Below are 23,535 nucleotides of genomic sequence, written 5' to 3'. Positions count from 1 at the left end.
GAGCCTGCTCCGCCATTCAATAAGATCATGGCTGATCTTCTACCTCAACTCCAACTCCTGCCCTATCCCCATATCCCTTGATTCCCTTAGTGTCTAAAAATCTATCAATCTCAATCTTGAATATACTCAAAGACTCAGCATCCACAGCCCTCTGGGGTAGAGAATTCCAAAGATTCACAACCCTCTGAATGAAGAAATTTTTCCTCATCTCAGTCCTCATTGGCCGACCCCCTACCATGGCCAACCCTCCTAATGGAGCAGGCAGACACCCATGCTACTATGAGCACATCTTGCCTGTCAGAGGATGGGGGGGGGGGGTGGGAGGGATAATAGCGCTGGCAAGCTGATCTGACAGTGCCATTGGTGAAGACATTCACAATTGACCTCCCTTACAAGGTTAATGGATGGGCACAAGTGAGGACCACAGGGTTGTGCATGCTTGGGTTTTGTCCTGGAACACCTCTGAAGACTGCAGGCAGCATCAAGCAAATCAGCCCTCTTATGGAGGGGGGCAATTGCCAGTTTTTTTTTACTGATGTTTGAGCTAGTTGTTCCAGTTTCTTTCCCTGACGGCTTGCTAGCGCTGCATCATCCAAACCCCTTCTCCCATTGGGCACCCACGATGCATCCACACTGATGCAGGCGCCCACCCAAATTATTGCAATTAGGTGACCTCACCCTGACCCCTGGATACTCTGGCTAGGTCAGAAGTGGTGGTTAGCAGCGCATCAGGATTCCCACTCTGCCGCACCTATGGGGTGGAGTGGGAATGAGGATCCTCAGTGTCTCCCACATAAGCAAGCATTAGCTGAAAGGCCAATTTCCCTCTTCTTTGCCTCAACAGTGTATGTGTAACTCCAGCTTCAGAAAAGCACTTTTTGCTACAAAATTGTGACAATTCGATTGCTTACAGTAGCCAGTTCTATGCCTTCTCTAAGAGAGTTTGTCAATTTAGTACCAATATGTTCTGAATTGTGCACAATTTCGTGCTCTGAGTCATTTTCCTTTGCAAACTGAGTTGAGCCTGCTCAAGCCCATTTGATGTGGGACTCTTACAGTGCCAGGGAGAGATCTTTAGCTGATCACTCTGGAATGGAATCAACTCCAGGTCCTAAAAACTAAAGGACAGTTATGTTAACCCACTATGCCACTTGGTTCCTTTCAGATTTACAAAACTATTACCAATTATTTGAGGTTTCGAGACCAAACAGGACTGCGAACATTAACATTTCAAGTTATTTTTAACAGTGCTGGGCGTAAAGTACAAAATTTATAAATAATAGTGTGATTGTGCAATTCAGCAAGTCACAAAAAGAATTCTTCTTGCTGGGATTTTTACCCCATCAGAACAGCTTGGCTGACAGTCCTACGCTGGCATTGGATTACTGGTGCAGCTGTCCACATAGGAATTCGAGTTTGTTTTTGAATATTTAAATGTTAGCAGCCTTCATTATTTCATGACTGATGCCATTACAAATTGTTAGAGAATAACTGTCTGGAAACACAAGGCCCCAGTATTCTGGTTCAATTCTTATCAGCTTTCCTTTCAGGTCATTCCAGTAGGTTGTCTGTACTCCCAGCAGGAGCCACACTGAATTATTGTGAGGTGTGCTACCTTTCAGTGGCCCCGGCTGCTGATTCTTTTTCTTCTTTTCACTCCAACCAGACTGTCACTGCTGGGATTTCACTCGCTATTCTGCGCTGAGTTTTCCCACAGACTGACCGAATGGTGAATTGTGACACGAGTGGAGATTCTCCCGAGCCTGCGACCAGGAACACTGATTGCCTGAGCGAAGCGAATATCAGAAAACCGGGCGGGTTCCTCCCCAGACGCTGATTTGCACTCTGACCCATCCAATCTTCTGATATTCACTCCACCTGAGCGATCGATGCGCCTGGACACAGACCAGGACAATCTCCCCAATAAGGTGAGAAAAATGGAGGAAATGGGGACGTGCAGCAATTCTACTTTATTATTATTTTCATAATAAAATTGTACTTTTTTTATATACATCCTAAAGAAAACTGCCAAAGTTGCAGGACAAGCAGATGTAGAAATATTTTCCGGCTGCTGACTCTTCTGTGGTTAACAGATTTAGAATAGGAAGGATTCCAAAAAGCTGGATGAATAAACGAAGCCTGCTGTAAATAATTACTCTCTGTACAAACAGATGCACGTTTCTGCTGCTCCTAAAAAAAATGATGCCATTACTGATGTGGAACTTGAAACTATAGTGTTATGACAAGGAGCTGGCTAATAAGATTCACAAGGTGATCAACACTATAGAGAAAGTTTCAAAGATCATTTCAAAAGGAATATTCCAGGAAAGGCTCAGAAAAGTCATAGTATTGAACCTTTCCTTATGCCTAGGTGTCAGCCTTGGCTCAATGGTTGTACTACTTGCCTTTGAGTCAGAAGGTTGTGGGTTCAAGTCCCACTCCGAGGAATTAAGTAGAAAATCCAGGCTGACACTCCAATGCAGTACTGAGGGATTGCTGCATTGTCAGAGGTGCCGTCTTTCAGATGAGACATTAAACCGAGGCTCCTTCTGCCCTCTCAGGTGGACTTAAAAGATCCTGTGGCACTTTTCGAAGAAGAGCAGGGGAGTTATCCCAGTCTCCTGGCCAATATTTACCCCTCAACCAACATCACTAAATCAGATAATCTGGTTATTATCTCATCACTGTTTATGGGACCTTGCAAATTGGCTGTCACCATTGCTACATTACACCAATTACTTCACTTCAAAGTACTTAATTGGCTGTAAAGTGCTTTGGGATGTCCTGAGGTCATGAAAGGCGGTATATAAATGCAAGTCTTTCTTTCTTTTTACCAGACACTATGATATGTATAATTAAGCTTACTTTTCTAACGATATTTTGATCACCATCTGACAGCCGCAGCTGGCCCCCAGTTTCTGTGCTCATTGTTTAAGTGCTATAGCACCCTGCTAATGGTTTGTTATCTCAGGTAAGCAGGTGGTCTGCTTCCAGGACTTTGCTAGTGTTGCTCTGCCACAAGCTGCTCAGAGGTGTGTGACAGTAATACCTGTAGGTGATTCTAGTGCCTATTTTCCTCCACAACCTGTGGGGAAGTATCTGGTCTCCAGTTTGAGCTCTCCCACCAATAACTTCAGGAAATCAGTGGGGTGGGTAATCACAGCTGTAAACCAGCATCTGAAACCTCCACTGTTCTGCCCGATGTAAAAATGATTACAGCATCTTGCACTAAAACGGGTGGCAGAGGAATCTGTACATGTTTCCTTTAAGAAGACATATGGCATTGTTTTGGAAGCACAAGTTTTAAAATGTGGGTTTCCAATTGAATCAGTGAGTAAATGCGCCATGTGGTGTGGTACGGAACCATACAGAAAGGTCCTATGTTTGTTCGCAGGTCTGTGTTGAATCAGCTGGGTAAGTGGCCGGGGGCGCGGGGATAATTGGCGAGAGTTCACTATCCAGTGATCCATGCTGGAAGTACATGTTCATGGGCGTTGGGTGAGGACAGAGCTGGAGTGGGACATGATGGTCTCTAAAGTGAACTGTCTGCTGATGCTCATTGTCTAGGCTCACATGTGAAGAATGGCCATCTGACCAAAATTTTGAAAGGATATTGTTGCTGCCCATGGAAACATCATCCTTTAGCACAAGCCTTTAGGAGAAGAGGGGAAGGGTAGGAGGTAGGGGAGGAAACTGTAAAAAAAGGAATGCAGGACACCACTACTAATTAGTGTTCTGTCCACAGCCAATTAGATGACATTATTTGAATAAACAATTCACTAGTGACTGAACATTATTAAAGATGGAATCTGCTTATAGTCACATTGACCTACTATTGTTTTAAAAAAAATCATACTACAAAAACCACATAACTATTTGCCAATATCTTTCTGTATTTACATTAAAAGATTGTCACTTAATCTTGCTGCAACATGATATGATAGCACGGGAGGTGTTTCTTGCTGTTTCAACAGTCAACAAGCTTCTGAACTCAGCTGAAGGATGTGATAGGAGAGAAATCAGAAGTTGAATTATATCATACTGAGCTCATTCGTATCTTAAAGGGTGGTTCACATACAGGACTGTATCTCTATCCACTGCTGCTGCTTTTCTTAATGGAGATTCGAAAAATGTTTTCTTGCTGCTGTACTGTATGGTTCCACAGCCTGCGGGTACCATCCAATACCTAAGGGGCTGGTCTTTATGTGCAAGCCTGGCCAGTGAATGTTGGCAGCTATTTGACAGTGAGGGTATCATAAATGAGCCCAAGTTGTCCTGATCTGATATATATAGATGCAAGTTGTTGTTATTGATAGCTATACATGTTGATTTCTAACTGGAGTCATTGGATCAATATGTTTAATGAGCGAAACACGGCAGATGATGTACTTACCACCTTGTGTTGACACGTTAATAGGTGGTTCAAATACAGGACTGGCAGAGACTGTGGAATAGGTCGCCTTCCCCCTCTTGGTTAGGGAACGATGCATGACATGGGGCTGGGAAGAAGGAAATGAGCTGGAGAAAATAACTATCAAAAGAAGATGGGGGGGGTCTATCACCTCCAGTGCTTCACCTCAAGTTGGGCTCACTTATATCACCCTCACAGTCAAATAACCTGCAGCAAGAAAACACTTTTCTAATCTCCATTAAGAAAATCGGCCACGGTGGATACAATTTCTTTCTATACAGATGGAAATTCTTATTTATATTTCTAACCTTTTTTTTCTGACATTAGACAGTATTTGAGATATACGAGACAATGTAGGACAAGTACAATTTTTTAAATGTGGTGTAAATGTGACATAATGAAATATTCTGCTGAGATAAAATGCTTTTGGAAGTTGTCTTTTCTCTACATGTTTATATCTCTGGCAATCAAATATTGTGTTATTGTAGGCAGTCAGACGGACCCAAGTCTGTACACTGTCTCACAGCTATTGCTTGGTGCTGTGGTTTATCTGTAGGCATATTGATTAGATTTTTTGCAGTGCTGTGTCACAGACTATTAGGTGTTTGATGTTGAAGTGCTGCTCTCTCTACAGGCATTGCCCTCAGTGCCCTTCCTATGTACTTGGGTGAAATCTCACAGAAACACATCCGTGGCTCCCTAGGGCAGGTCACAGCTATTTTCATCTGTTTTGGTGTCTTCACTGGCCAGGTCTTGGGGCTGCCGGAGATACTTGGCAAGGTTTGTAAACTCGACTTCTTGATCACTACATTACAGTAAGTACCATTAAAATTCCAATACAGCCCAATTGTTTTTAAACTGCGTCTATATTCATACACCTACAGCAATAATTTGCTTTAAGAATGTTAGGAAAATGACAGTCGAAAATACAATGACATTTAATTGAAGAAGTATATTTAAAAGACTGCATGTGACTGGGAGGAGAATTCCATTGGTCGCTGTGCGTAGTAATGCCGTAAATGTATTTATCAAGAATGTGGAATGCGCATGTGATTTTGTTGCACATAGTGACCCGAGCAATTCTTCCCCATTCTGTTTATTTTAGAGCACAACTGGATGTGTATTTCTGTGTCCAATGAATATTCAAAATCAAATTCAAAAGTATCAGGAAATGGATTCTGAAATGGACAAAATCACCACCCCTTTACCCCATTAATTAAAATTTTCCAGAGCTGTCACAAAAAATGAGTGACATTTCTTCCTTTCTTGGCTTTTCCTTAACTCATTGCCAAGTTTACACACAAGGGGGAGTTATTTTCAGAAAAGATTAAGCCATTATCTATTCTAGAATAAGAGAAGTGACTTAACGGGGGCTAAACTGGGCCGCGCAGCTCCCATTTTGTAGGCGTTACACGGCCTCCTAAACTCTGAAAATGGCGTCCAGAATACACACGCACACTTCTAGCGTGTGGTCCCCGGATGCCAAGACGTTCGTGCACCCATTGATAACGAATGCCAGCACGGTGTAAAGTAGGGAGAATATGGGGTAGTGAGTGTGCAACACTGATTTAAAGGGACAGATGCGATTTTGGAACGTTCTAGCCAACGCACTGTCTTAACCTCGCACAGCTGAACAGGTCTTAAATGGCTTGGAGGACCCCCCACAAGCATTACTTAAAGGGAGCTTGCAGCTGTTGAAGGTTAGTTGCTGGATTAGTTATTCTGGCTGCTGGTACAATTGTACATGTTTGTTGAAGCTTGCTATACATGGAGAAAGTTGCAATATTATATAGAGAGTGGTCTGGCAGGTCGTGCATTACTGTTGGTGGCCTTTAAAACAAAGTGCTGAATAAGGTTGCGGCCAACTATGGGTGGCCTGCTAGGGGTCCTGCTGGGCATTGAACACAACTGGAAACATGCAGAGAGGCCACACAGAGCAGGTCAAGCTGCGAGGAGAGGGAGGAGGAGGAGGAGGAGGTGCAGGGCCCTGAGCAGGAGGCCATATCCAATGAGGGCCTTCAGGGGCCAACTCTCTTACCTGAACCTCACCGAAGATCAGTGCATCCGACAGCTGCGGTTCATGAAGGAGGTCGTGATGGAGATTTGTCAACTGCTGCAGCCACAACTACAGCCTCAGAGCAGGGCAAGGACAGCATTGCCTGTGGCTGTGAAGGTAACAGTGTTGCTGAACTTTTACGGCTCTGGCTCCTTTTAGGCTGTTGCTGGAGATATATGCAACATCTCGCAGTTTGCAGTGCACAGCTGCATAAGGAGGTCACTGAGGCTCTGTACAAGCTGCGCAACAGATTCACCACATTCCCTCTTGACAGAGAGAAGCAGCATAAGTGAGGACGAAGGTCTGCTCGCATTGTAGCGTTCCCCATGGTGCAGGGTGCCATTGACTGCATGCACTGAGGGCTCCACATCTCAAATCAGCAATATTCATGAACAGAATGGTGTTCCACTCCCTCAATGTGCAGCGGGTGTGTGACCACAGGCAGCGCATCATGCAGGTCAATGCCCACTACCCTGGCAGTAGTCACGCGCCTTCATTATACGGCAGTCCAACTTGCCACCTATCTTTCAACTGGAACAGCAAGTCAAAGGCTGGCTACTGGGCAACCAGAGCTATCCCCTCATGAGGTGGCTCATGACTCCAGTCAGGAACGCACGCACACATGCAGAGCAGGCCGACAGTGAGAGCCATGCGGTCACAAGCAACAGCATCGAGCATACCGCAGGCATCCTAAAGCAACGCTTCCGCTGCCTGGACCATTCTGGAGGAACCCTGCAGTACTCAGTGGAGCGGGTTTCAAGACTGGTTGTTGTATGCTGTATGCTGCACAACCTTGCCATTATGAGAGGACAGCCCTTGCCACTGCCTATTCGGTGAGAACCCGAGCCAGAGGAGGAAGAGGAAGAGGCGGAGGAGGAGGAGGAATCGGAGGAGGAAGTGGAGGAAGAGGCAAGGAGGCAACAAGGTGCACAGGCCCTGTCTGCCGGGGCTCTGCGTGCTCACCTTATTAATGAGTGATATCAGTAACCTCAACGACACCTCCCCACTCATCAACAGTCCTACATTCCTCATCTTTCCTCTCCCACATGACCATCCAATCTTCCTCCTTATGATTACACATTGCTTCCTCCCGCAGCTCATCACAGAAATAAAAACTACCACCAACTGTGAGTTCAAATACAAATTTATAAACTAACATGAAATTAAGTATACAACATTACACTATTCACTCTTGTGTAATCCCTCAGTTGTTCATGTTGTTCATGTGCCATTACCTTTCCCAGTGCTCCTACGAGGTGCATCCCCAGTGGCTGGACCATGTGTGGTGGAAGGCTGCAGACCTTCAATTTAGGAGAGTGCAGATGGCCTTGGAGGGTGACCTCGAACAGCTCCAGACCAGGAGGGCCTGGCTTCAGATTGCAACATCTTGGCTTGGGCTGCAGCAGTCTGGCCTAGCTGACTGATAGGCAATAGCAAGGGCACTGGCGGAGTGGCAGGGGTGGGAGCAGGAATGCTGTCATCCTGAGAGGGGACAGCAGGTTCGTCTCCCATGGCGCCACTGCCACTCTCCCGGGGCAGCACCTCAGCAATCCTGATGATCTGCTTGAGAATGGATTGCTGGACTGCTGTGATGCTCTGGAAGCCCCTTTCAACACTGGTAACCAGAGCCACAATAGCTGCAGTCTGAGCCTGTAATGCAGCAGTCTGAGCTCCAAACGAAGCAGTCAGACCTGTGACATTGGTCTTCAGATGCTAAATCCTGGTGGGTTCCACAGGTAAGCTGATGGAGGTGACCACCCATTCGATGTTGGAAAGGATGGGCTCCAAGCTCTGCGCAATGCCCTGTGTCAATTTGAAGCTGGACTCCTCCATGCGCCTTGACATTGTGCGTTGGCTTTCTGGCAGGCTTTCCAGTGCACCAAGCGTTTGGTTGTGTACGCCCATCAGCCTTCTTCTGCAGCCTGGTCCATCAAAGTCATCATCTGACTCCTCTGCAGCAGAACTAATGTGTGACCTTGCCCTCTGGTGAACTGGTGCCTGGGGTATCCATTCCCCCCACGCACCTGTGCCCAGTGTCTCACCAAGTGCAGATCCCTCCTCTGTCCTAGCCTCTAAAGTATGCGCAGTGTCAGTCTCTGAGTTGGTGGCTGTAAGTGTAAGATCGAGTGATGGTGTCTCTTCATCATCACTGTCTTCCTCCTCTGCCTCCTCTGACTCGGCAGGTTCTAACTCTTGGGTATCTGAAATGACAAAGGGGCACGGGTTCGGTTGTGGTGCGGGGAGAGGAGCATCTGCAGCACGTGAGTCAGAAAGAATTGTGGGAGGATTAGGTATGCAGAGACCCTCATCATCGATTCCTCCAGCACCGCCAGTGGCCATGGCCTCAGTGATGGCCCTTCCAATGAGGGACAGCACTGTCTCCTCCTTGGGAGTGAGGACGTGTAGGCGTCCTTCCTGCTGCCTACTGTTGTGTGTCACCTTCTCCTGCAAGAAAGAGGGAAGTGTGTCAGTGAGTGTCCTGCAAGATGTTTGGGTGATGTGGCTGTCATGGTTGAATAGCTGCCAGTGTATGTGACTTGTAAGTTGTGGGTGTGCGGCTTGCAACAGTGGTAATGTGTGATGGGGAGATGTAGCATCTGATTTGAAGTGTTGCGTACCGATTGAAAGAGCTTATTGGTATGTGGGTTCTGGGGGGTGTAGTGCGTGGAGCAGTGGATGAGGCTAATGGTGCAGTTGGTAGGAGATGCCACTTAACCTCACTCACCTTGACCGCTCGTGTCAAATCATTGAACTTCTTCCTGCACTGCGTCCATGTTCGTGGTGCGATGCTCCTGGCATTTATCTCATCCGCCACAGCCACCCACTGCCTCTTCAGCATATGACTGGAGGGCCTCCTGCCCCCCTGCGGATATAGAATGGCCCTCCGTCTGTCCACCTCTTCCACCAAGGCCTCTAGTGCACGTCCGAGAACCTTGGTGCACGCTCTCTCACCAGTACTGCCATTTATCACTATATTCCACCACAGAGTTACTTCCCAAAGGACTTCCAGCACTTCCTGCAGCCACAGCACACCTCCCCTTTAAGAGGTGCAGGCTGCCTTTAAGTAGTGCTAGCCACTCCCAATATTGAGTCCCCCTGCTGGTGCGTGCAGCCACTCAACAGCGCAGGTAGCGCTGGCTGCACGCAGTAATCATTGAAATCATCAGGCAGCACGAATGTTACGTGCTGCCTGCATCGCAACCAACGGGCGCGGGTTAATCGTGCACCGCAATCCCAGCACCCGTTTTCGGGGGTTAACCGATTTAACCCCAACTTTTCCTTGAGATAATATAGGCTGCTTCATTACCCCTGGATAACTCATTCTCGTCCTTCACAACCTCTGTTTAAAAGATGACATCCCATTATGCTGGAGTGCCTTGGAGAACGCTGATTAATGTGGAGTTAAAATTAACTTTGACCTTCCCAGTTGCCTTTAGCTCTTAACCTGTGGTACTCCGAGAATCCCTTAGAATGGGAGCCTGTAATTGGTAGGGTACAAATTAATTTGCAAACTCTGCAAAATGTAACATTTTAATCATATTTCTTTTAATTTCTTAGCACTTTCATTATATCTAGGTAATACAATGCTGCTCCATTTACTATTATAGATCTTTCACAGCTCACAGTGCAAACTGCAACTTTGTTTGAAGAGTTCAGCTATCATAAATCATGAGAGCAGTTTATACATAACTTACTTTGAAGTTATATTACTGCCTTGAAACCACAATATCTGTTATTAATCATGATATATTATTATTCTTTGATGTTAGGAAAGTTCGGTGGTAGACAATGATCTGTGACATGAAGGCCGATATTAACTCAGCAGGAATTGGGGGTGTGGGGACTGAAGCTGGCTGTCAACTGTCTGCCTCTCCACCCCCCCCCCCCCCCACCAGAGGGTGAGGCCCGGGAGATTTTAACTCATTTGCATGTCCTGATGCTGACTCCCACCTGATGATGGCTGGGATGACATCACCACCAGCGGGCAGGAGTCAAAATTGGTGGGGGGGCAGTCCATAGCCAGGGACCCACAGAAACGGTCCCCTTCAAGGTGGGTAGGGATTGGTGGTGGGGGAGGGGGGAGTTGGGTAGTCCACGATCGGGGACCAATGAGGAACCTTTCCCGCACCATTCCCGCCAGGCCGGGGATAATGGGACCTATGATCACTGATATTATATGATCTATGTAACTGCTGAGTATACTCGTTTAATGATCACAGCGAAGATCACCAATTAGGGTTTAAAAGTAGTTGATCATTTTTAAAAAGTTTTATATTGATGGAGTGTGAGCAGATCAACGATTGGCCCCATTTTCTTTGGTTTGTGATTGTGCAGTTGTTTGGTGTATAATTATTTTTGTGAAGCTAATTGAAGGTTGGAGGTTTTATTTTTTTGCTGTACCTCATCTGTTTTGGTTGGCTGCCTGCTTGCTCTAATTACACTGCTCAGTCCAGCTTCTTCCCTTGCTCATCTGACTACTTTGTATGGGCTGCTGTTCACCTAACTGACCCTTATCATCAACTCTGGTGCCTGACCATGTGGCCTGTTCCCTTCTTGTTCAGGCTGGAGTCTGTCCCACAGTTTGTGTGAGAAGCCTGTCCATTGGTCCTAATACTTGCTTCTCCCATTGTCAATTTGTCCATCCATCCTCTTCTGTTCATTTTGTCTGCTGCCCACCTGCCCATCTACTGTCCACCTGTCTAGCTGTTGCAGACTTTCTAGCCCACTTGTGCAGTGATTTGTCAGCATCTCCCATCGTCTATCTGATCATGTCACTGCCTGTCCATTTTGCTTATTGATTGTCCACTTCCTTGCTTTAGTTTCTGCTCCTTTGTGAATCTGGAAGCCCTGCTACCCACTGTCCTGTTGCCTGCCTATCTATGCATTGCATTTCTCATTTCTCTGGACCACAGCCCACCTGACAAGATTGCTGGCTATATATTCAGCCTATTACCAGTTTACCCATCCTCCTGCCCAAATGCCCACCTTCCTGCCTATATATCCACCATCTGTCTATGTGTACTACTGCCCAACTTTGTATCCTAGTTCTTGCCTGTCCATCCCAATTTCCATTTATCTCTACTCCTGCCTAGCTGTCTAGTTAGCTCTCTGCCTTCCCAGCTCACCTGTCAAGTCTCCTGTCACTTTCTCCCTCTGTGCTTCTGGTTATTCTATTGCTTCCTCCTCCTAATATTTAGTTGTCTGCCCCTCTGTCCAATCTATTCAAACTGCCTACATTGTTGCTTGTCTATCTGCCTCATCCTTTTGTCAATCCATTTACCTCATATCGACATTGTCCATCTGCCACAAGACTGTTTACAGTATACAGAACTATAGAAGTTCAGGGCACAGAAGGAGGCCATTTGGCCAATTGTCTTTGTGTCAGCTCTTTGCTAGACCAATCCAAATCTAATTCCACTGCCCTGCTCTATCTACATAGCTCTGTATCTTCCTCTGCTTCAAATGTTTATTCAATTTTTCCTTAAAAGACATAACTAAAGCAACAGGATTGTAAGATTATATACAGCTAAACTCATGAAGCAAGTTACAGCACGTATAATAGTTCCTTGTAGTATATATTAGGCACATTTTAGGACTAGTTAAAGTAACAATAATATAAATGATGAAAATTCTTGCACTATATCTACATAATAACAATTGTCCAACTGTATAATTACTTGACTAGTAGTTATGTAGATATAATGGGAGCAGTTTCATAATTTATATTATTTACATTTATCTCTGTTGAGATGTTATTGCTGATGAGAAAATAGGAATTATTCCAGTTCTGCAACATCTACAAAAATGTTTCACAAATTTACATGATATATCACGATATAACATTGCCGAAAATATCAATTCATTCAATTATTGGGGCTGGATCTGAATAAATAAGCCAGAAACGTATTATCACAGTGAATATCCCTCCACATTCTTTTGAAGTATTTGCTAATAGTTGAACCAGGGTTAAGTGCCACTATCCAGACTCTCAAAGAGAGAAATTGAACTTGCGCCGGTTTCCACTGTGAAACGAGCGGCCCGAGCAAAACGTGTCACGTGCCTCGTTTGAACTAAACAGGTGAGCTGCACGTACCAATAGCTCCCGATGTACCCATTGGTCGGGCCTGACAAATTCCAGCCTACTCTGACTCCGAGCAGGTAGGTTCTGGGGGAAGGATGGCGACGCAGTGAGGGGGCGAGCCTGGGCTGGAGAGGGGTGAGACCAGGCTTAGATGGAGGGGAGGTGAGGGGGGGAGGGGGGGTGAAGGGGGCCCCGGGCTGGGGAGGCGAGGGGGGGCCCGGGTTAGGGAGGGGAGGGGAGGGGGGCCCTGGGTTAGGGAGGCCCTGGGTTAGGGAGGCCTGGGTTAGGGAGGGGAGGGGAAGGGGGGCCTGGATTAGGGGTGAGCTTGGCTCGGGGGCTGGGTGGGGCACCTGGGCTGGCTGGGTGGGGCGCCCAGACTGGGTGGGGGAACTCACAATATTTTTTATAGAGTTAGGAGGAGCTCCACAAAAATGATATCTGAAAAAGTTTACTGCCCATTTCTTGTGCGGCCTCCAGTGGCCCCTTTAAGGACTGCTGGTTAGGCCTCAGGTCCTTGTACAGCTTTCACGGCTCATGTTCTCCTTCATTTATACATGACTTTCAATTGCAGTTCTACAATTAGCATTAGGACCCTACTTACATATAACGTACACATCCAAAGCATCTAACACCTGTTTCATGTGGATGCCCTGGGGACCTAAAAGTCGCCGACTTCTAATTTGGTGGCCGTGCACTTCCAGAGGAGATCGGACGCGGGAGATCGCGACCCAAAATTTGTCCCCCTAGCCTTCATTTTGCACCCAAAAAATAGGTGAAACAATATTGAATTTCTCCCCCTCAGTCTCATCACCCTATTTCTGAGTCTAGAAACATGGGAAATGATTCATTGTTTACTGGTACTATTAACTTTGAGGGAGTACAAAGTGAATGTTGAGAAGGAAAATCTTCTGAAGAAGACTTGAAAAGCCAAGGTCCAACCACAGATCTCACTGAGCAGCAGTGTGTCTGGTAATTTTACCTCATCAGAGATTTCATCACTGATGGCTGCCAATTGCTTGATGTATCTTTTATCCCATCCCTGACTGTTTCAGTCCATTAGTAATAGTTAAGGCAACTGATGCAATCAATTTAAATGCCACTGGCCTCTTCCAGTCTACAGGAGGACAATTCTTGCACCATCAACAATATCCATCTGCATTGATAGAGTGACAGAGGTTCAAATTACTATCCAGTAATGTTTCTGCGCTATTGCCAGATCATCCTGTCTGGACAGAGGAGAGGGCTGCCTGCATGTGGAAATCAGAACTATTAATCATCTCTCTTTTCCATTATTAATGGTGACAGATGACGCTTCCATGACTCCAGTGGCACAATAAACATTCATGTAATTTAAAATATAGTTTTAAATATAGGTACTGCTGGTCAAATTGTTTGCAGATTTCTCTGGTAAATGAATAGCTGAGAGCAATCACAGCTGTATGCAGGGTGACATTCACAGAACACAGTTAAAGGCAATTAAATTGTAGGCACATAATCTGATTTCAATTACAATGCAATTATATGTCTGGGTAAGAATATAAGAAAGTTATAGAATGAGACCCACTGCATTCAACAGACTCGGGGCTAAATTGGGCCGCGTAGTGCCTGTTGTGTAATCACCACGCAGACTCCTAAGCCCCTAAAATGGCGTCCGAGGTGTGCGTGACATGTGCAGGTGAAGGTGGCTGCGCGCGCACACCTAACGAATACCGGCAGCATGTGAAGTAGGGAGGTTATGATGTAGATCAGTGTGCAATGCTGATTTAAAGGGACCGCTGCTATTTTGGAACTCCATGCTCCAGCACTGTCTTAACCTTGCACAGCTGAACAGGTCTTAAACAGTATGGAGGACCCCCCCAGCGCTATTTAAAGGGATCATGCAGGAGTTACAGGTTAGTTGCTGGATTATTGCTTCTGGCTGCTGATACATTTATACTTGTTTTTGGGAGTCTCCTATACTTAAATATTAGGACTGGGGACATAGCCTGAAAATTAGAGCTAGGACTTTCAGGAGTGAAGTTAGGAAACACTACTACAGGCAAAGGGTGATAGAAGTTTGGAACTCTCTTCTGCAAATGGCAGTTGATGCTAGCTCAATTATTAATTTTAAATCTGAGATTGATAGATTTTTGTTAACTAAAAGGTATTAAGGGATATGGGGCTACGGCGGGTATATGGAGTTAGATCACAGATCAGCCATGGTCTCATTGAATGGCGGAGCAGTCTCGAGGGGCTAAAAGGCCTACTCCTGTTCCTGTCTTCCTATAATAAAGTTTCAATACTCTACAGGAAATGGGCTGGCTAGCTGACAGGCAATAACAAGAGCACTGGTGGAGTGGCAGGGTTGGGACAGGAATGCTGTCAGCAGATTCATGCTCCGTGGAGCCACTGCCACTTGCTGCCTCCTGTTATGCGCCACCTTCTCCTGCAAGAAAGCAGGAAGTGTGTCGGTGAGTGTCCTGCAAGATATTTGGGTGATGCGGCTGTCGTGGTTGAATAACTGCCAGTGTGTGTGACCTGTGAGTTGTGGGTGTGCGGCTTGCAACAGTGGTAATGTGTGACAGTGGGATGAAGCATCTGATTGGAAGAGTTGAGTACTGATTGCAAGAGTTTGTTGGTATGTGGGTGATGGAGGGTGTCGTGCATGGAACAGTGGATGAGGCTAGTGGTGTAGTTGGTAGGAGATGTCACTTGACAGTTGAACTCACACACCTTGACCACTCGTGTCAAATCATTGAACTTCTTTCTGCACTGCATCCATGTTTGTGGCGCTATGCTCCTGGCATTGACCTCGTCCCCAACTGCCTCCCACTGCCTCGGGAGCATATGTCCGGAGGGCCTCTTGCCTCCCCTGTGGATATAGGATGCCCCTCCTTCTGTCCACCTCTTGCACCAAGGCCTCTAGTGCATCATCAGAGAACCTTGGTCCATTCACTCTTGCAGGCCTGGTACAAACTCAGATCGGCAGATTGGTGGGGTCTGGCGTGCAGATTGGAGGATGTGGGATGTAGTTGTGAGCAACCTTTATTCAATATTTTAAAATAAATCAACAGTTTTTAAACATAAGGATGGGATCTGCATCCGTGTTTTACGTGTGCGATTTCTGATTTCCGTTCAGACCCGTATCTTACATTTTGAAAATATCAGAATCATTAAAAATTCCACAGTTCCCATCATCACCATGCTTCACTATAATGCAGCACAGATTCACTTCACAATTGACTTCCACCACTTCCTGCAGCCATTCCCAATATCGGGGCCCCCTGCTGGCGCATGCAGCTACTCAACTTCACAGGTAGCGCTGGCTGCACTCAGCAATCACTGAAATCACCAGGCAGCACAAATGTTATGTGCTGCCTGCATCTCAATGACCGGGTGCAGGTTAACCAATTTAACCCCCACTGGGTTCAATCTGCACAGTTATGGGCTCTTAATAACTTCTTTCACCTCCCGAGTGGAACAAATGACGCGAGGGATAACTTACAAAAAGATGTAATTCTGTGACTTCCCTGGACACCAATTGTTATAGAGTGAAAACTCCATAATACCATTCTAACATTACAATGTACATATTTAACCACCATATGTTGCATACTATTGGTGAAATGGTAATGGTCCCAATAGAATTGGAGTCCATGCTTGGCCAACAGCGTGTTTGATCATCTCTGCCTATATTTATCCTTATGATCTTTAATTCTGCTCCCAACTGTACATTTGTAAAGGATTTAATCCACATAGGATCAACTGCTTTTGATGGCTGTCTATTTCACATATTTACTACACCATAGGGGAACAAAATAAACATTCTGACAATTCTAGACTTCTTTGAAGTTTTCTTTTGATTTACTCCAGCTATCTGAAGGAGGTGACCTGTGCTGTGTACAGGCAGGTTTTTTGTAATCGTGCCCAAGTGCTCATTTTTCATGTATGAGTCGATGCAGTGTCAATTGAACTGTATGGTTATCACAGCCAAGCCCAATCCTATCCTCAGCTGATGTTCTCACACATGGAGTTTCCAGCAAGGAACACTGGTTAGCATTCAGGAGTGGTAACATTGCTGATTTTCCCCTCCCTGTCCCACTGAGGCCAATTATTGCACCCTATTGATGCTCCAGTTGAGTTTGATTAAGTTTGTACAGACCAAGGATTTTATTTGGGACTTCTTTGGTTTGTATGGCTTAATACCACACAATGTGATGCATTTATTCATTAAGTTGTCAGGAGGGCTGTTGTTAACAACATTCCTGTTTTAAAACAAATAATTATTAGTAGGATTTAATGAAATCATTAAAATTCACAGTACATTAGCACCTACAAAGGATTGACAAATCCGTGGACCAGGTTATCAACACTCAACGCATAACAGAAACCAATTTACGGCTGTAATATTGGTACTCAGCTGAATGAATGTTACAGATCTCTGTATAAAAAGGCCCTCAAATTAAGCTTGTTTTACAATGTCAATTATCATTACTTGCTAAAAAGAAGAATTATTTCTTGCAGTTTAAATTAAAATGCAGGAAACATGACTAACTGCAACATTAGTTGTGTAGTTGTAGTGTGATGATGATATAGTTCTGAGGAAAGCCAGCGAGTTCATCAGAACACTTCAACATCAAGCTCATTTCTGCCTGTTTTAACAGCCTAACTCTATTTCTTTTAATGGCAATTTTATTTTAGATAGAGAGAGAGACTAACCCTAGTTCAATGGTGAGTATAGAAAGGTGTGCCAGAAGGAGCACCGGGCGTCCTTTAGAATGAGGCACCAGTCTAATGAAGCTACAACACAGCAGTATTTACAAGTGAAAGACAAAAACCAGCAGATTATAGTCGAAGTTAAGCAGTCTCACAACAAACATATCAGAACAAAGCCCTGTTGCCCTCCCACATCCAGTTGAGAATGGTGGTGGACAATCAGCAGGAGAAGATTACATGAACATCCCCATCCTCACTATAGAAGGGTCCAGCACATGACTTCAAGACACAAGGCTGAAATGTTTGCAAATGTCTTCAGCCAAAAGTGCTATGCGGATGATTCCACTTGGCCTCCTCCCAAGATGCCAGTGTCCAGCCAATTCAGTTCACTCCACGTGATTTTAAGAAGGAGCTGAGTGCAATGGATGCTGGGAAGGCTATGGGCCTTGACAACATCCTGGTGGTAATGCTGAAGACCTGTGCACCAGAACTAGCAACCTTCCTAAGCCAAGCAGGAAGGCTGGTGCTAGTTCTAGTGCAAATATAACTCAGCCAATTATTACCCGATCAGCCTCCTCTCAGTCATCAGCAAAATGATGGAAGGAATCATCAACAGTTCCATAAAGTGACACCTACTCACCCAGAACCTGCTTGCTGACATTCAGTTTGGGTGAGGTCAAGGGGCATTTCCATGGCAGGCAGAAGTCTCTAACTGCTGGAGATGTCCCACAGTCAAAAAATCCAAGCCATAATTTCTAAGTATCCTTATTACACATTTCTTTCATGTTAATGTAAACATAACTGAAAAGGGGAAGGAAAGGATATTTGGGTGAACTCCTCATATAGAAAGCACCCTTCCCTGCTCCTTCACTCCTTAGGTTTTATAATCACATATACTTTAAACCCCCACCCCCCAAGCAGTGTTATAAATTTCTCATTTTGTACTTCAGCATGTATAGTAGAAAATAAATGATTGAATCTTGCAATCTTATTGGATGAGAGAATGGGAATTAATGTTTATGGAGTTGAGAATTGATGTGAGTACAAAGTGGAAAATGTTGTTCTGTACGCACACCAACTTTTTCACCAGAATTTTCAAAAGGATAAATTTTACCCTCTATATTTCTAGAATTAGCTTAACTAACAGAGTTTAGGGGTTCCATCATATTTGTTTACTACTATTTATAATGAATGTCCGAGCCCACTTTATCCTGGAGTAGTTGACTTTAAAATGATTAAAATACCTGACTGGATTAGCTAAGTTGGTAAAGGTATTTCCCAGTGTGGAACCAAACCATACAGACCAGGAAGGTCCTATTGACGATCCCAATTCTGTACTGAATTAGCTGATCTTAATTATTCACTGTGGGGCTCATAAACAGCTATTTGGGTGCAATACCAGAGTGTGGCTGGTGCCCAGTATGAGTCAGTAGTCCCAGTATTCCTCCCTCCCCCCATACCTGAACACTAGTGAGGTGCAGCGCATCTGAAGGAAACTGCATCTGCATCTGATTTGACCTAAACCCACCTGGATTTGCGAGTTCAGGTTATTTGCATTGCTCCGACATGCCCCTGGTGCAGCTCCGCCCTGGCCCAGGCCTCTGCCCAGAAGCGGGAATGAAAAGTTGGCCACCGCTGCAAAAACAACCTCGGAAGACCTTCAGCTCTGAGGATCTGATGGTTCCTTGTTTTAAAAAAAAAGGCCATACTTTTTAGGGCCTTCTTTCACTGCCCCTCTCAAGCCCGCTGATTATAGAACCCTTATTTGCTAAACACAGTTTCAATCTTCTCTGTCCTATCCCTTTTAATTTTAAACACCAATCAAATCACCCTGTAATCTCCTTTGTTCTAATGAAAACAGTCCCAAATTTTGGGGCTTTCTTCACATTTGTATTTCCTAGCACCCAAGTGAATCTGGGTTGTACTCTTTCTATTATCTCAATGGGCGGATTTTGCTGTGCACAGCGCCCACCGTTCGTTAGACTTGAACTTGCCCATAGACTTTCTATATGCTTTTGCATGGCAAGTTCCTGAAAGTTAGAGATCCAAAAAGAATGGCACCCTCTACAGAGCATCTGGGACCTGTATGATCAGGGCAAGCAACTGTGTATCAGATTGAAGCATCGTTAATAATAGCATTGTAAGCTGGAATAGTGAATTCAATGTCAAATCAGATACAGAAAGCCAAATAAAGAGAGGGTAAGAAAGATTGAATTAAGAGACAAAGATAAAAGAGACAGAAAGGAAAATTTAATTTAATTTTTTTAAAATGTCCAACAATAATTAAAATCTGAAGGAATGAGACTCCACACTTGTTAAAGTTAATTTTCAGTGCCAGAGAGGTTGTTTGGCAGTCATTAAGACTTACCACGTCGTTAAAAGGATACTTACATCAGTGTGGACAAGCCCTAACTTTTTCTAGAGAGACGAGCTCGTATGTCTGGCGTCAGGGCAGGAACTTCATGCTGTTCCATTCATTTCAATGGGGGGCCAGAAGGCAAGCTGTCGTTCTTGCAAAGCTCACAGAGAAGCAGTGTATCTCGTTCAGTAACTTGCGGATTTCCGCTTTTAACTGCACATGTGCAGTCGCCAGAAGTCGCTGACCGATTTGCACTGAAATAACAGTGAGCGCTGTTAGCCTCATCGTTATTTTCACAGCAAAATCTGGCCCAATATCTTTCCTATAGCATGGAGCCCAAAACTATGCACAATACACTAACTGTGGTTTTGCTAATGTTTCATATAGATTCACCATTATGTCTTGTCTTTTATATTCTATATATCTTGCCGCAAAACCCAGTATTCCATTTGAGATGTTGTTTTCAATGTCTTGTAAATCTAAACCCCAAATCCCTCTGCTTTTCCACAGCATCCAGCTTTCCCCTATTTAGTAATTATTACTTTTATTTTTTAACTAAAATATATCACTTCACATTTACTGACATTGAATTCCATCTGCCACCTTTTTGCCCATTACTTATTAATATCCCCTTACAGATTTTGACATTACTGAATCAACAGACTTTGTTTTTTTTATTTTGCTAAGTACAGTATATTGATTTCTATGTTCCGTTCCTTTGCTTGCAAAAATAATGTGGCCCATCAACCCGAAAGAAAGACTAATAAAATTCTAATTCCTCTGATAATATTTTGCATTGGCTAATCACAGCTCTACCCGGTTTGATCTGTAGCTTACGAACATGACCAGGTTTTCAATTCGAAATTTGTGCCATCATCGTGATGAGTGCAGAGAATAAACTGAGAATTTTGAGACACCAGTGATTTTCTAAGATAGAGTCCATTTTTAGCAGTTCATTAACTGTGACTGTTTTTTGATTGTTTTGCATTGTGTAATATTCTGACACTTGCTCACATGGATACACATTGATAATTACAGCCTTATAGTTTAACTTATTAGTGCTGTGCTTGAGGTAGAATGAGGAAAAAAAACAAGAAAAAATTCATCAAGAATCACAACAATTTTGCTACAAATTTTGTCCTGCAGTTAATTTACTCATCATCCTTTAGTAATGGTTGATGCAATTTAGCTTAGCTTCTGGGTTATAACGGCATGTTGTAATTTTGCTGACTGTAAAGTTTTAAAAAAATTAATTAAAAGAGTAATGAGCTAATGAAGGGTAGAAACTAGACAGGAGACATCATGACATGTCTTAAAACACCTTTGGCACTTTTAGGAGGAAGGAAAATCTAAGGGGAGTACTTGTACTTTCTATACTTCCCTAATGTCTATTTAGAAATAAAATAGTAATATACATATTTGTTATCTCTCATAAAATATTTTCAGATTTCTTGCCTTCACATCTGCTTTGGAGACATGTCACACACATCTTTTCTAAGGGAGTCTAGCACTTGAAAGCTAGTCTAAAGCCACCCGACTCTAGGAAAAACATTGTTAGTTGTTATCACGTATATTAGCTTCAAATGATTATTGCAGCATCAAATAGGGCTTCCGCAAGCATAGTTAGACTTTAGTGGAAGAGGAACTGGGGGGGTCAGTAATGGAATGTAATAGCAATGATATATTTAGAAAGATATTGGGCCAGTTTTTAAATTTTAAATTTAAAAAATCACTAACAACAATTTACTACCTGTAGGAATGAAACTCCACAGTTTCAATTTTTCCTTTTCTGGGCTGGAGAGGTTGATTGGCATTGTAGGAACATCAATCTCCTCATGAAAAAGGTGCTTACACTGTTAAGTAGCAGCCTTAACTCTCTGCGGAGAGTTTAATTGGCAATTAATGCGCAAATGCAGCGAATTCATGAAACTCACGGGGAGGTTGAGAGCGAGCTGCTGTTTTCGCGAGGCTAACGACGGAGCGGCACAAATCGTCCACCAACTTGTGGCGATTCTCAATTCACGGGGTATCTCTTCCTCACCACAAATTGCTGGACGATTTACACATTAATAACGGCGAGTGCCATTAAACTCGTCGTTATTTTGTCTGCAAAATCTGGGCCATTGTACAAGTTTAACTGGATAGATATGACAATGGTGACTGATTTTGAATAATGATCAGATTTTTCATGGGACAACTGATGCTCTGATCAAAGTTTGTTTAGAACATAACAATTCTTGAGAACAGGAAAAGCATGTTAAGGCCTAAAAAGCAGTCTCATTTTCATAGATCAGCCCCACCTACCCACCTGCTCACCATATCTTCAACCTCTCTCTCTGGAAACATATCCAATTGTCTCTTGATCCCATTTATATTATCCACGTCAATGGCCTTCCCTGATAATGTTTTCCAGAAATTTATTATGTTTTGTGTGGAAAAAGTTCCATGCCTGACTTCCTTTCTTGCTCTTAACTTTCTCATTTTTAACTTTTGTCCCCTGGTATACGAACCCTTCACTGCTGGGGTGAATTTTCACTTTTACCGCCGGGCAGAAAACGGCCAGTAGTGAATCGGGCGCCCATTATACACTCCACCCGGTTTTTATTTCCATTGAAGTCAACGGAAATGAAAATCAGTCTGCGTGTAAAATGGCGGCCGGTTCGCTGCCACCCATTTTCCGCTAGGCAATAAAAGTGAAAATTCACCCACACTCACTTTTTTGGCCCCCTGCTTTCACACTAATTATTATCCACATTACTCTACTCCTGTCCAAATCTGTATATATAAAAAGGGGCCAATTTTCCAAATACGCAATGCTGGTATAGAGCTTCGGCTACCAGGAGCGCATAAGGGGAAATGATTAGAGTGGATCCCTCTTAGCTTCCTGTTAGAGAGGATATGTATGTCCTTAGATATTATTCCTCAAATTTACTCCTCAAATAAACATTGAATAAAAGCAGTAATTACAACAACATTTTTCAGATTTAGTCGAGGGACTCAAATAGTTCCGAGCTCGGTCTGCAGGTTGATCAGACCTTATCGAATACTACGTATCTGTTCCAACACCCACTTTTTATACCTTTATCTTACTCCCTCTACATGACACGCCACACAATTCTGCATCATAATACTCCATATAGGGAGAATTTTAGTGAGCTTTTCCCTTATCAATAACTTTAGTTTTAACGAGTTCTTTCTTCGTAGACTGGTAGAACTCCCCAACTTTGTTATCTTATCGATAGTTTCACTCCTGTTACATATAATTGCTGTTCATAGGAACACAGAAACAGGAGTAGGCCATTCAGCCCTTCGCGCCTGTTCAATCAGATCATGGCTGATCTGTATCTTAACTCCATTTACCCACCTTGGTTCTGTAACCTTTAATATCCTTGCCTAACAAAAATGAATCAATCTCAGTTTTGAAATTTTCAATTGACCTAGCCTCAATAGCTTTTTGGGGTTTGTGAAACTTCTAACTACAAGTCTGTTCCATTACATACCAATCTCCTGCTTCTAAAAAGGATGATGTATTCGCAGATGTTTCCTTCTGCAGAACTAACTGTTTTAAAGGTCTCTGAAATATATGAAGTGTGTCTTTTAATTAGGTTTATTGAACTGACCATTGCTTTAAGGTGAGTCTTAATTCAACAGTTCAGTTGTCACTGCATCTAAATTGGCTCATACTTTTCTGCTTAACAGACAAAAGCTAAAGGTTAACGTTACTACAATATAAAGAGAAATCAATAGCAGTATAATATTAAAAGACTTCAGGATTGTCTGATTAACCCTCTTCTTACACTCCCCATGATTTTCTGTTGATTAATTTTAATGGTGGAAGATCATGTGATATGCACACGCGATGGCTGACGCTCCATGCCAGTTACGTGGAATCAGAAATTAGGCCCTTATGTATGTTAAAGGTCCCAAGACTG

The 23,535-nt window shown here is 43.8% G+C and overlaps 1 protein-coding gene across 6 annotated transcripts in view; it reads left to right on the top strand.

Annotated features, from left to right (window-relative positions):
* Positions 1-23,535, top strand: part of slc2a9l2 (solute carrier family 2 member 9, like 2) — a 396,296-nt gene that overhangs the window by 141,184 nt on the left and 231,577 nt on the right. For all 6 annotated transcript variants that reach the window (XM_067991508.1, XM_067991516.1, XM_067991523.1 and 3 more), the window contains exon 6: positions 5,046-5,191. In XM_067991508.1, the coding sequence (XP_067847609.1) occupies positions 5,046-5,191 (146 nt within the window). The remainder of the gene's footprint in view (positions 1-5,045; positions 5,192-23,535) is intronic.

Source organism: Heptranchias perlo, chromosome 1, assembly GCF_035084215.1.
Source record: "Heptranchias perlo isolate sHepPer1 chromosome 1, sHepPer1.hap1, whole genome shotgun sequence".
NCBI lineage: Eukaryota > Metazoa > Chordata > Chondrichthyes > Hexanchiformes > Hexanchidae > Heptranchias > Heptranchias perlo.
This window is presented reverse-complemented; position numbering and strand designations above follow the sequence as displayed.